General features: G+C 39.9%; 1 protein-coding gene across 1 annotated transcript in view; it reads left to right on the plus strand.

Moving 5' to 3' along the window:
- RORB (RAR related orphan receptor B) overlaps window positions 1-14,634 on the plus strand; it is a 203,879-nt gene that overhangs the window by 155,752 nt on the left and 33,493 nt on the right. The window contains exons 3-4 of the mRNA XM_006057218.4: window positions 4,164-4,305; window positions 11,443-11,844. Coding sequence (XP_006057280.1) covers window positions 4,164-4,305; window positions 11,443-11,844 — 544 coding nt within the window. The remainder of the gene's footprint in view (window positions 1-4,163; window positions 4,306-11,442; window positions 11,845-14,634) is intronic.

Raw genomic sequence — 14,634 nt, forward strand, 5'->3', positions numbered from 1 at the left:
ACTGGCAAAGTTATTGGCAAAAGCAATTATATTTTCAATCAAAGATGCAAGCTGAATGAATCATTAATTTAAGGTCAGTAGAATGAAGGAGATGTGGCACAATCACAGAGTCTAAGAACCACCCTTAATCTTATAAGACGTTCAGATATAAATGAAACAAAATGTACTGAAACTCAGATAGTCATGCTATGTGAAAAATTGGCAGTCTCTTCATAACAGTCTCGAAGAAGTATAATTTCTGGAATTGAAACTGGGAGGAAAGGGAATAAAAGGAATAAATAAAAATAAAGTCAGGAGAGGGAATGCAGAGGGGGAAGAATAACACAAATATACTAACGCAGCAACATACCAACCTGCTTTAGAGGTGATAAGCAATAATCCATATTTGAACATCATGAGATGTGCCTTTTATTCTGTTCTTCTGCAGACCTATAATTCAGAATTGCATGCTATCCACCTTAATGTGCCTCAACTTATCTCATGAAACAGTAAAGCAAAATTACAGATCAGCAATTTTTTTACTCTCTTAGAATAAGTTATTACTTCCTGCAAGCAGATAGACAATTTTCTTCATAGAAAGGAATAATTTGGGAATCAGACCCCTCTCCAGTGAAATCAACCCCACTGTGTTGGTTTATTATACAATTTTAAGAGCTCTGGTCTAGTTTACACACTATCCATGGAAAAAAAAAAAAAAAAGACTTCCCTGGTGACTCAGATGGTAAAGAATCTGCCTGCAATACCAGAGACCCAGGTTCAATCCCTGGGTCGGGAAGATGCCCTAGAGAAGAGAATGGCAACCCACTCCAGTATTCTTGCATGGAGAATTCCATGAACAGAGGAGCCTGACAGGACCCAGTCTATGGGGTCGCAAAGAGTCAGACAGAACTGAGTGACTAACACCATCATCATGGAGATGGTGATTTTAGACCACTGTCAAAGTGGAAATGTTTTGTTTCATTGTTTACAGCTGGATTTAGAAAATGTCTGATTTCAAAATATGAATCTGTGGTCATGCTAAGGAGCTAAACAGTTTTAGGCAGTAATTTTTAAACTATTGAACTACTTAACAAATATATTCCAACAGGTCAATAGCCAAGAATGAGTGTTTAGGTTCCTGTCATCCTTTCTATTTAAAGAAGGAACCCAGATTCAAAGAACTTGTGTTGTTATTTTGAAGCATATTCTGAGGTTTTAGTCAAAATGACATTGTACATCACACAAAGTTTTTTATTTCATGGAAAAACCCACATTTGTAAATATGCTACATTTTTCTCCAAATAGCAAACTCAAGAAATTCTGCTCAGAATAAGATATCAATGTCAGCACATTTAGTATCAGTCTCTGAATTTTCATAATCCTGTTTTCAGGTCAACATAAGCAACCTACATTAAAAAACATCATTTCAGCATGTGCACTTGTTCAGATTCCTTTTCATTCAATAAAAATTTAAAACGAAATCTCCTTTTCATGCCAAAAAACCTCATTTGCAATAATGAGCAACAGATAAGCAAGAAATGCCTTACAATTAATGTCAAATTGGCCTTAAATTAGGGCTGTAGGTGTGACTTCAAAAAAAAGTCTTTTCTGTCAACTCCTTTGCTAAGTGGCACTTAGAGTATCCACAGATAAAAACCGCACACTTTTTTTGTAAAATGTAAATTCCAAGTCATCTTTAATCAGGACCAATGGACTGAGGTTATGCTTTCTGACAGCTTTCACGGTAGATGAAGTACATCATTTCAATCCCTGGGGGCTTGGATGTGATCTCTTGTTTAAGGGCTCCGTGAATTCTTTCAAACTGGACAGATGGATATCTTATTTTGCCACCACTGGTCCATTAAATAAATAATACACTTGGAACTATGGGGGCAAAATTAGTCCTTGTTGTTGAATGGCTTGGGGCTTATAAATACAAAATCTTAGAGAGGAGATACTTGGCCATGCTTCATTTTCTTAGTTTTTCACAAGATTGGCCAAGCTCTCTGATGCAGTGCTTTGCCAAGCCATATGGAAGCCCAAGACAAAAGGAAAATCGATCATTTTAATTCTGCTTTTATTTAAATTTTTGAGGGGTGTGCATTAATGTTGATTCTTAACATTTAAAATCAGTGTTAAAATATTTATTCTGAGTGCCACATCCTTTGGCAACCCTTAAATATGTTATCAGGAAGGTTGTCTCACCAGCCTCACCCTAGTCCCAGCCCTGCTCTATCCTCCCATTGATAGTTGAGGAAACATGGAAGCTGTTTGACAGAAGAAGTGTCCACTTCCAGACCTCTCAGCAAGATGGGCATCATGGGCATTGGTCAGCCCTCCTGAACCTTTTCTAGGCCTCCTGCTTCCAAGAGACAATACTATAGGTTATCTTTTCCTAACATTTCTCTTGGTTAATCTATTTGTTTGTAGCACTTTGCACCTTTGCTGTTTTGCAATTCAAGAGCAAGGAGTGATGGGGAAAACATTAAATAGGTAAATGAAAGGGTGAAGGAAACTTTCATATCTCTGGAGAAAATGTTTATTTAGGATTTTTGCTAAGATAACTAACGTGGATTGTAGCCAAAGAATTAGACAAAAAAATAAATAAATAAACTCAGCTGTGGATTTATTTATAAGGGTGATGTACAGTCCAAGGCAGTTCATTTTGTACCAGAAAGACCTAAACTTACTTGCTTGAGGACCTCCTATTTCACTATAGTCTCAGACAGTAACCGGAATGGGTTAATTTTGACTCCATACTGGATCTACTTCTGTGGCTTTAGTATTTATTTTGCCCCTTCGTTATTAGAGGCATACATAATGGCCTGTCTCAGGGAGACACACTCTTCTCACCAACACCCCCCACTCTTGGACTAGGGTGCCTTTGTTTGACTCACAGGAAGATAGCCTGACCCTGCCTGCCTGTGAAGGACTGGGACAGTCTTGAGTTCTTTGCGTGGGAAATGGCCCCCAACATGGCTTGGCTCCAAAATTCACATTTGGGGGACCAGAATCACAGAGAACTGTGGCATGTTTGTTTATTGATGTGACAGGAGATATTCCATTTTACACCACCCAAGAAATGACTGAAAAGAAGTGAAACTAACACATCTGCCTGTCTGAGACTTGCCAGTCTAAGAGATAGTTGCAAGAATTAAATTGTCTTCTTACTTTGTTTCCTCACCTCCCCCAATCTCTGATCCATAAAAGAATCTGGCATCCAGGCCCAACAAGACGGTTATTTCGAGATGCTACTCTGCCATCTTCTCCGTTAGCTGGCTTTCCAAATAAAGTTGTATTCCTTGCCTCAACACCTCGTCTCCTGGATTTATTGGCCTATCTTGCTGCAAGCAGAGAGAGCTTGGACTCCGTAACAAGATCAAGCAGAGGGCATTCATTCAGTTTTTACTTACTATTTATTTTTTTAATTGGCAGTTTATAAACCACATTTCCTTTATTCAAAAGATGTGATTGACTCTAAGGTACATCATTGGTTAGAAATACAACCTTCCAGATACATTCTGGCCAAACACAAACGTTTCCAAATGAATGAAAAAAGCATCTGAAAAACTAAGAAGATAGTGGTACTTGTTGAAACCACACTCCTCAGTACCCCAAGTTCCTCACTCACACAGCCTTGACATAAGCCTGTGTTATTGTCCCGGGTGGTGCTAGTGTAAAGAACCTGCCTGCCAATGCAGGAGCCTAAGAGACATGTGTTCAATTCCTGAGTCCGGAAGATCCCCCGAAGGAAGGCATGGCAACCTACTCCAGTATACTTGCCTTGAAGAATCCCATGAACAGAGGAGCCTGGTGGGCTATGTTCTGTAGAATCACAGAGTCAGACACAACTGAGCACGCACATATTATCCCCAACAAGTTTTGCTGTCTGTGACACTCTCCTCTGCTACTCTTTTCCCTCTGCTCTCTGGGAGCAGGAATTCTGTTCTGTTTTACTTCACACAGAACAGCAAAGATGTCTTTAGTAAATATTAATGAATGAATGAATGATACCTTCATATCTTGGCAGAGTCCAAGTTTTCTCCAATAGAAATGTCTGTAAGCTATCCAAGGAGAGGTAGCCAAAGAGTTTTAAAAATTGAAGTCAGTTACTTTCACTGTAGTATATGTTAATGGTCCCTTCTCATAAATCTACCTCCCTCCCATTCTCTCTCTCCCTCTAGGGATTCTTTAGGAGGAGCCAGCAGAACAATGCCTCTTACTCCTGCCCGAGGCAGAGAAACTGTTTAATTGACAGAACCAACAGAAACCGTTGCCAACACTGCCGACTGCAGAAGTGTCTTGCCCTAGGAATGTCAAGAGATGGTAAGGCGTTGCCTTCCTGTTTCTTACTTAAAGGCTTTCAAATGGGTGCTTTGCTGGAATCTGTTTAAAGGGTTGGAAGAATTCTAGACAAAGAGAATTGGGGATCCAAAGTAAAGAAAGCTATATGCTGGCAGTGCATTACGAGGAAAAGTAAGAGAATATAAATACATAATTTTGCCTATGAAATAGGAAGAAAGGAAAGACTTTCCTGTATCTCACCTAGCAACCTGTGCTAACTAGATTAGATAAAAGGTGACCACTTGTCCAGGTTTCTCTGTGAATGAGGGATTTCCTGGGATGTGAGAGTTTCTGAGCTAAAACTGGAAAGTTCCAGGCAGACCTGGACCACTTGGGTAAATCTGACTACTGCACAAGTTGCTTATTATGTGGAGGTGCTAAGGAGCAAAACTTGCTTCTATAGGAAACCCAAAAGCTCCATTATGAATGTGGCCTATTCAGATGAAGATAGCAGAGGCTGTAGCAGAACTCCGTGTCTTAGAAGGGTTGTGTAGATGGTGTCCTTCTCAGAATAGACTCAAGTGCGCACTTTACCATCACACCCAACCCAAATGGGTGGCTTGGCACCTTCTTAGATTAGTGAAGAGGACAAATAAGCTCACACAAAGAATTTCATCTAGTTTTGCTTCCATTTTTAAGTATTCAGCTAAACAAAATCTTTCCGCACTGACACTGGCCGTAGCACTCCTATATTGGATTATGAACAGCCCTGAGTCCTGGGGTCATTTCTGTTTAGTTCCCACTGAATCCTCAGGATCTGGTTAAAAGCAGGCACCTAAGTGTTTGCTGAATGAATCATGAAAATATTTTTTATGTAGAGCCTGAGACACAGACAAAGTCCCTGATACTTATTCTCTTTATGTGAATCATTGTGATTTCTGTGTCTCTGGTCACACTCCCTCTAATGAAGTTCAAGGTGGTATGGACCAAAAAAGGAAAAAGCAATATTTCTAGATTTTAAAGAAATTTAGCTAATTGCCTTCACTGTCTCTTAGTATAAAGGGATTTTATAAGCTATTAAATAAATTTAGGGCTTTTAGTCATTTGGATAAATTTAGCTCTGCTTAGAAGATATCTAAACATATACACTGTTTACTTCTTAGCTTGCCTTCTCCAGATAGTTGCATCTTGAATTTTCCTTACCATTTCTCTAATTTCTAGCTCACCTAAATTTGCCTTGCACAAAAGTACACCAATAAGATATATTTGACTCAAAAAATTAAAATAATCTGATATTGAGCCCTTCAGTTTATAGGTAGATTCTAGAGCTACAGAGATTAAGTTTCCAAAAATTTTCCATTAGCAGATATTTTTGTATGTTTTTCTAAATTTGCTAATCACATACATTTACTCTGTAGGGTAAATTTGTAGCCCTGTGTACTTATACATTACTAAAGTGAAGAAAGTATAAGGTAGGCGTTAAATGATTTTTAGAATTTATTTAGTGAAATTCTGTGGGAGTTTGAGTTGATGATTTTGTACTTCATTTTTATAATTTGAAAGTGGCATAATAATTGACAGCATCTGAAAAGCTCCATTAACAATTATACAGAGAGACTAACCCAGTAAGAAACAGTGCTTCTTCCCACAATATAAGGAAGTATGTATTTGGAATGAGAGATCACATTGGTGTGGGCTGGTGAGCAGAATCATGGACAAGGGATGGGTATTTGGTCCAAGGCAGATTTAGTGACATCAGCCTACAAAATCTAAGAGATTATCTGAATCTCACAACATAAAAGAAATATATTGGTAGGGGAAGGATTGCTTATGGATAGAGCCACAATTCCTTCTCAAGGGGGAAGAAATTTACTGCCGCATAAACTTCTATGCAAGTAAAAGCAATACAGTACCTAAGGATGCTAAGGTTTAAGAATAATGATCTTTCTTGATTTTAAGTCTAGAAACAACCCTGAGGCTTCCAGGAACATCATCCAAATTGCCTCCTAAACATGTCTTATGTCAAACTGATGATGAGAAGAAATACTAAGGGGTGATAGAAGTGGTTGGGAATGAGGAGAAGGAAGTACAACAGAAGGAAAAAATGATTCTCTCTAAGGGAAAACAAATTCTTCTTTATCATTTGTATAGAGGGAGTTTGTTATAAGCCTTGAATATAAAGGGTACTTTATAAACTAAGTAAGTCACACTAATACTTGGGAATGAACTTCCCAGGTGGTACAGTGGTAAAGAATCAGCCTGCCAGTGCAGGAGACACAGGAGACATGGGTTTGATCCCTGGGTCAGGAAGGTCCCCTGGAGTAGGAGATGGCAAAAATTTCAGTATTTCTTGCCTGGAAAAGCCTATGGAAAGAGGAGCCTGGAAGGCTACAGTTCAGGGGATTGCAAAAAGTCAGACATGACTTAGCACACACACGTCTGTCGAGTTCAATACCTGGGAAGCTAAATAGGGTTTATCTCCTATTGATTGATAATGCCTAGTATGTGGTATCAAAGGATTACAAAGTCCTGAGGTTATGGTTGATTAGCCATGTCTATAAGGGCTCAAGAATGAGAGGTGGCATGTCTTCTGCCACTAATTTATTATAGCTCCCTTCTGCAGATGAAGCAAGCATTTTCAAAGTGCTTTAGAAGTAGTACCAGCAGCCACAGTACGTTGTCTCACATCAAACTTTTTTCTACATAACACCCCATTCAGCTTCCCTCAGACATAAAGTGGCATCTTCATTTTTATGTTTTTTCATTTACTCTCTATAAGTTATGCCTGTCTCTAAGAATATTTACTTCACTATAGCCAGTCACTGAAACAACATGACTACGAGTAGACAGCTTGATATAACTGTTGACTCCACTGGACTTTCATTCTCTCCTGAATTTCAGCTTTTATAGTGGTGGATTAGCCACAGCAGGTATATGAGTAGAAGACAAACTCAGCAGTAACAAATTTGCTCAAATTTAGCATTGGCAAAGAATCAAAAGTCAAATCCACTTGGCAAACATAGAAGTGTTTATGTGTATTAAAGGGGGAAGGTATCACATGTACATGTGTGTGTGAAGTGATGGCATGTGTATACCCACTGAATCTTCTCCACCATTGTATTTATTTCTTTTTTAAAGTGGACCCTTCACAAATGTTAGCTATAGGAATCTTCAGTGTAAACTATTTCCAGTTTTTTTATTATTATTATTATCTTCAGTATAAACTATTTCCAGTGGTATTAGTACTACTTTAAAAAAAAAAAAACAGAAAAAGTTTTTCTATCAGTAGGAAGAAACTGCACCCCAAAGGGAAAACATGGTAATTACCTTGCAATAATTAAGTATGTGTCCTCCAAATGGCATGTCTCTATGAAAACATGAAACTGCCTACAGGGGCAGGTGTCACAGGGTTGGCTTCTTCTTATCCAGCATGGCATTGTCCAATATGGTATCTGCATGTCACTATTTAACTTTAGATTTGTTAAAATTAAATAAAATTTAGACTTGTGGACACAGCAGGGGAAGGAGCAGTGGGACGAACTGAGAGAGTAGCATGGAAACATATATATTACCATATGTAAAACAGAGAGCTACTGGGAGGTTGTCGTATAACACAGGGAGCTCAACTCAGTGCTCCGTGACAACCTAGGGGGTGGAATGGGGTGAGGGGTGGGAGGAAGGTTCAAGAAGGAGGGAACATGTACATAATCATGGCTGATTCACATTGTTATATGGCAGAAACCAACACGACATTCATTGTAAAGCAATTATCCTCCAATTAAAAGTTTTTCAAATGAATTTTTTTAAAATTAAATAAAATTCACAATTCAGTTCTTTAGTCATACTAGCTATATTTCAAGTGCTCAAAAGCCACATTCGGCTTGTGACTACCACACTCAAAAGCGCAGGGAACATTCCATCATCCCAGGATGCTCTATTGGAGTAGAACCTGAGGAGGATGAGAAAGAATATTTCAAAATTATAACTAGCTTTAGGTAGACGGAATCAGATTATTTCTACAAATCTTAAAGCACTATAAAAAAAGGCATATCCTTGACATTTAAATGTTAAATTAAGACCGGTTTCCTTGATAAGTAGTGCGATATAAACATAAAAAACTTTACAGCCAAAGATAAAATAATTTTAAAATGACTATGGAAAGTCATAGATGATAAGTTCAACAACTGAATTCCTCTTGAAACAAAAAAACTTGTCTCTAGTTGTGTGGTAGGAAGCAGCAATCTTTGAAGAAGCACTGGTCTTTATCGTTGTTGTTCAGTTGCTTAGTCCTGACTCTGCGAACCCATGGGCTGCAGCACACCAGTCTTCCCTGTCCTTCACCATCTCCCAGAGTTTGCAACTTTGTTTATAATTACTCCAAAAAACTTACATTTCATTTGGAATCCTACCATTTCAAGTAGACCTGAAAAAGTTTCCAATACATTTGCATAAAGTTGTTCTTTGCGAGTGTGGGATCAAAATCAGGCTTAAGAGCACATCACAAGCAAATACTACCATTGTTGAATATTTATGAAGCACTTGCAATGTATACAGAACTGTGCTAGTTTCTTTGAGAGCTAGCAGTTTAACAAGAGGCTGCCTCCATACTCAAGTGAATCTCATTAATAGAATAATTCAAATATGAGAGGGGCAAACATTTAAAACACGTGTTGTACTGATTAATGGGTAGTGGAAAGAAGAATGCTGCTGCTTGAAAATATAATAGTAATATAGCCTTTGCTAAAAATAAGCCTATGAATACAATAAATGTATTTACAAATAGTGAGAAGGAATTTTTTATTTATCAGGAAAGTTCAGTAAGTTTATTTTGCCAAGTGCTGTAATTTTTTTTTCCCAAATATGTCACCACTTACTATAGAAAGGGACATAAAACTGAAAAACTGGCTCATCTGTGTTTCTGAAATGAATGGAAAATTTATTCTAAACTAATATTGAAGCCATTGTCAGCAAAATCCTTGATTTAGGATGAAGCCTGATAATTTGAAAATGTAGTGGAACTTTAAGTTTTTTCTTTGAAAATATTTAAGTTGTTCAGTGACTTGATAAGTCAGTTTTTTGGAAGAGGCATAACTATTCACCATTGAGTGAGTTTTCAGATATTTACCAGGGCAAAGAACTTGTCAGCATACTTATTTGACACTGCTAGCTTTGATTGTGAGGTCTGTGGTTAACAGCAGAATTCTGAACCTAAAATTGTTAAATGTAGGGTCTTGTCTGGGTCCGTTCCCACATCTTTTATCAGCTGCAGGTTAGTTCTACAACCCTCCTAATTGTAGTTGGCTTTGACTGAGATGGCTCTGCTGTGTTTCACACCTCTTATCCTCCAGCAGTCTAGTTTAGGCACTCACACAGGCACTGTTTAAGTCTCTGTTTGCATTGTGTGTGTGCGTGCGTGCTAAGTCGTTTCAGTCGTGTCCGACTCTTTGCGATCCATGGACTGTAGACTGCCAGGCTCCTCTGTCTATGGGGATTCTCCCAGCAAGAATACTGGAGTGGGTTGCCATGCCCTCCTCCACAGGATCTTCGTGACCCAGGGATCAAACCTGTGTCCCCTGTGACTCCTGCATTGTAGGCAGATTCTTTACCACTGAGCCATCAGGGAAGCCCTCTGTTTGTGCATGTATGCTTAGTTGCTCAGTTGTGTCCAACTCTCTGTGACCCCATGGACTGTAGCCTGCCAGGTTCCTTTGTCCATGGGGATTCTCCAGGCAAGAATACTGGAGTGGGTTGCCAGGTCCTCCTCCAGGGGATCTTCCCAACCCAGGGATCGAACCCAGGTTTCCCACATTGCAGACAGATTCTTTACCACCTGAGCCACCAGGGAAGCTTACATACATCAATATCCCATGGGCCCAGATCATGACCCTGAGTCAAAGGGGTGGAGCAGGATGCCTGCACAGAATGAAAAGGCATTGCAAATTTATATGAGAAAGAGAAGGCACATAGGCAAAAAGCATCAGGGTCATTAAAGCAGGCGATCCACTACAATATCTGTTTCACCTAGTGTGCTCAGTTGCTCAGGCTCCTCTGTTCTTGGGGATTCTCCAGGCAAGAATACTGGAGTAGTTTGCCATGCCCTCCTCAAGGAGATCTGTCCAACTAGGGATCAGACCCAGGTCTCCCACACTTCAGGCAGATTCTTTACCATCTGAGCCACCAGGGAAGCCCAAGAATACTGGAGCAGGCATCCCTTCTCCAGGGATCTTCCCAACCCAGGAATCGAACTGGGGTCTCCTGCATTGCAGGCAGATTCTTTACCAGCTGAGCTACCAGGGAAACCCATTTCACCTAGAGTATATAGAAATCTAAAGCAAGGAGGTTTGGAAAGAGGTTTGAAAGATACTACAATTATAGCAGTATTTACAATAGCCAGGACATGGAAGCAAACTAAATTTCCATCAACAAAGGAATAGATAAAGATGATGTGGTACATATATACAATGGAATATTACTCAGCCATTAAAAGGAACTAAATTGTGCTATTTGTAGAGACAGGGATGGACCTAGGGACTGTCATACAGAGTGAAGCCATCAGAAAGAAAAAAAGCAAATATTGTGTAATAACGCTCCTATGTAGAAAAGTGATACAGATGTACTTATTTGCAAAGCAGAAATAGAGACTCAGACGTAGAGAAGTGAAGGCAAATGATGTGGTTTACTTAAAATTGTGTTTCTCACCCTGTTCTACATCCTTGGTCTTACCCAACCTGCTATTTAGAAAATAGTGACATAATAGGGTCTTAGCTGACAATCCAGAAATACTAACACTTAGGAGGAAAGTTAATGATGAGTGTTGGTTGACATTTGAATAGATACTATGTGGTAGTTTGAGATTTTTGTGAATTTTATTTTCCCCACAAGTAAGAAAGAACAAGGAAATGAGTAATGGTTTATGTGCATAGTGAGAACTAAGTCTAAGCTAGGAAGACATTTAAATACTCATAGATGTATTTCTCATTGCCATGAAGTTATAAGGCAGACACCCCTGAATATAACCTTTTAGCAAACGTGGAGTGCAAACCAATGAACTCAGGGGCTCTGGGACTTGGACTTTGTGCATTTTATATTGAGGAGACAGTCATCATGAGCTCTTGAACTCCCAGTGGTTAATGAGAGAGATAACCACAAGTGCCGTCTTCTACTTTTGTCTCCCACCAGCTGTGAAGTTTGGGAGGATGTCCAAGAAGCAAAGAGACAGCCTGTATGCTGAGGTGCAGAAGCACCAGCAGCGGCTGCAGGAGCAGCGGCAGCAGCAGAGTGGGGAGGCGGAAGCCCTCGCCAGGGTGTATGGCAGCAGCATCAGCAATGGCCTCAGCAGCCTGAACAATGAGGCCAGTGGCACATATGCTAATGGACACGTCATTGACCTGCCCAAGTCCGAGGGTTATTACAACGTGGATTCCGGCCAGCCGTCCCCCGATCAGTCAGGACTTGACATGACTGGAATCAAGCAGATAAAGCAAGAACCTATCTATGACCTCACATCCGTACCCAACCTGTTTACCTATAGCTCTTTCAACAACGGGCAGTTAGCACCAGGGATAACAATGAGCGAAATCGGTAAGTGAAAATCTTCCAGAACATTTTTGGAAATTCTACTTTGAAGTGGCCTTGGTCCTATTTCATAAGATCATTTTCTTAGGTCTAAGGTGAATTACTTGTTTTCATGACTTCTAATGAGAAAACTAATTGATTTTAAAATATAGTCTAATAACTGTCATTGTTCCCAAGGCCCATAAAAGTGTATTTCAAGCAAAGGAAGAAAGAAGAAATTATAAATAGATGCTATCTGTAAAGAACAGATGCTATCTGTTGGATTTGGGTTCATAACTGAAGGAAAAATGTTATTGGTATAAACAAAATTTCAGCAAGTGTTCAAAGTGATGCTATTAAAAGTGAAATAGCTAAGGGATATAGAAGCAGTATGTAGAAGAAAGTGAATGAATAGGGCTCCAACTCTCTAAGATAACTGGGGACAAACGTCAGTTTCCTTCTGTAGAGAGGCAGAAGGATAGACCAGAAGACCTCTAAGGCTCTTGTAAATCTCAATTCAAGAATTTTACATTGGAATAAAGTCCGAATTACTGGCAATAAAAAGAGTATAGTCCACCTTGGATCTGGAATGTAAACAGGACTTGAAAAACTTGGTGGAATCCAAATAAAATCTAGAGTTCAGTGAAAAAAAAAAAAAAAAAAAGACTGTAGTTACAGAAGAGCAACAAATAAGCCCCACTGAGCAGGGCAAGTCCCAGGCACAGCTGCCTGAGCAACACTAGCCTCTTGCTTTGGCAGCATCCTTGCAAAGGAGTGGTGTTCAAGAGTGCATCTGCCTAGGTGCTCTGTCTTCTCTCCTCACAACTCTTTTACCCTATTAAGCTTAAGAGTCTGTTAAATGTCTAGTCGGTTGATTTTACTCAGTAATTGCCATAAAAATATGGATGTAAGTTTAACACATTACCCTCCTGGGTAACAGAGCTGCCTGTTAACAGTATCCCAGAGGAGCTCACAGGCAGTGGCTCTAGCAGGCTTCTTTGCAGTATTCAGTGCGCAGGGGAAAGCAGTGTGGAGCTCAGAAGTCTGAGGCCTCCTCAGATCTCTCTCTAAGAGGTAGCAGAAAAGAGTGGTTAAGAACCAGGCCACTTGCGGACTTCCTGGTGATGTAGTCATTAAGACTCTGCTCTTCCACTGCAGGGGAACTTCCACTGCAGGTTCAATCCCTGGTTGGGGAACTAAGGTCGCCCCTGGCATGGCCAAAAATAAAAAGGTACTAGGCCACTTGAATTCAAATCCTGGATCTGTGGCCTATTATCTGAGCCGGAAAGCAAGTTTCTCAATCCCAGTTTGCTTATTCTAGTTGTTTCTCAAAAAGTACCAGCTCATAGATCTCACCATTGTTGTAAGAATTCAATGAGTTCATACATGTAAAACAGAGCCACGTTTGGCACTCAGTAAGCGCTCAGTAGCTCTGAGCTGTTTCCACTTATCCACCACGTGTTCAGTCACCTTCTCTGTCTAAACAGTGAGTAGGAGCCCAAAGCCTACGAGTGTTTTAAATAAAGTTGATGTGAACACATAACGAAGGACATGCCATATGTATCTTGGCTACTTCTCCCATCTGGCTGAGGAAGACGTGATGTGACACAGTTACAAAACCTGAAACGTTATTTCTCTCTCTCAGCAATTCCGCCTATGGCAGGGAGCAAAGAAGTGGTTGACAAAGCCCTTGTAACAACATCCACAGCTGAGGGACATAGAAAACTGCCCAACAGTGTTGATAACAAAAATATTCATTAGATTTCTCTCCTTCAGCAGGGACAATGTCACAGGCACTTCATACACTTAATTTTCACAAACATCTTATAAGTAAAACTATTATTCCCATTTTACTGATGAGGAAACAGAGGCTCAGAGATGTCTCATGACCTGCCCATATCCTTTGATTACTAAAGGATAGAGCCAACTTCCATCCCAGGCTATCTGATTCTGGAGTTCTTGTGCTTATCCATTACCCTACTATTTGCTCTGGGCTTAATGTCCACAAACTGCATTGTCAGTCAATAGAGGACAATCTGTTTAAGTAGAGTCACTCAGTCTTTCCAAGAGGACATGTTAAAAGGAAAAGGAACTACGCACCATTTTTTGCTTTTATCCTACTTAATATCTGAGTGCCTGAGTTTGCTACTGATTTGGAATACATCTTTAAAACATACGGAAGCAGAAACAATTGTTGGGCAGTCTTCTGTTCCACACAGAAAAAGGAAAGATTTCTAAGAATTCAAAAATCTTCATGATTTAATTTCTAAATCACAGTTTCTTTGCAATTTAGAATCAGTAGGAGGTATTATAGGAAGAGAACTGCAGCCAAAAACATGAAGTTCAGGTAACTCTACCCAGGTCATTTTCCTTCTGGCCTGAACTAGAGAATCTCGAAATCCATCCAGATTTTCTACACAGACATTGACCCCAAAATAAACTAGCATTTATTTTTCTCATTTCAAGATACTATTAGTCTTTAGAGATCTCTAGATCTGCTGTAAATTTTGGAGGTTTCTTCCATCCGACTTTTAGGGATGCAATTAGATTGTCCTCCGAGAGCTCTCAAATGTAGCTGGCTCCTAAGCCTAAGCATTGCCTTGGTTCCCATTTCGTTAAAACGACAACGCCATCTAGTGGACACAAACCCCTCCGCGCGTCGGATGGAGCTACCTACCGGAGCCACTACAATGCGATGCGCAGTGCTTCCCTGCACCACCTACAAGACTGCCATTCATTTCCCTAAGGCACCGTAACCGTCTCTGTGGGCAGGAGGGCACCAGTGATGCACAGTAGTTAAGAACTTTGGTTCTACAG

The sequence above is a fragment of the Bubalus bubalis genome, chromosome 3 (genome assembly GCF_019923935.1).
Source record: "Bubalus bubalis isolate 160015118507 breed Murrah chromosome 3, NDDB_SH_1, whole genome shotgun sequence".
In the NCBI taxonomy this organism is placed as follows: domain Eukaryota; kingdom Metazoa; phylum Chordata; class Mammalia; order Artiodactyla; family Bovidae; genus Bubalus; species Bubalus bubalis.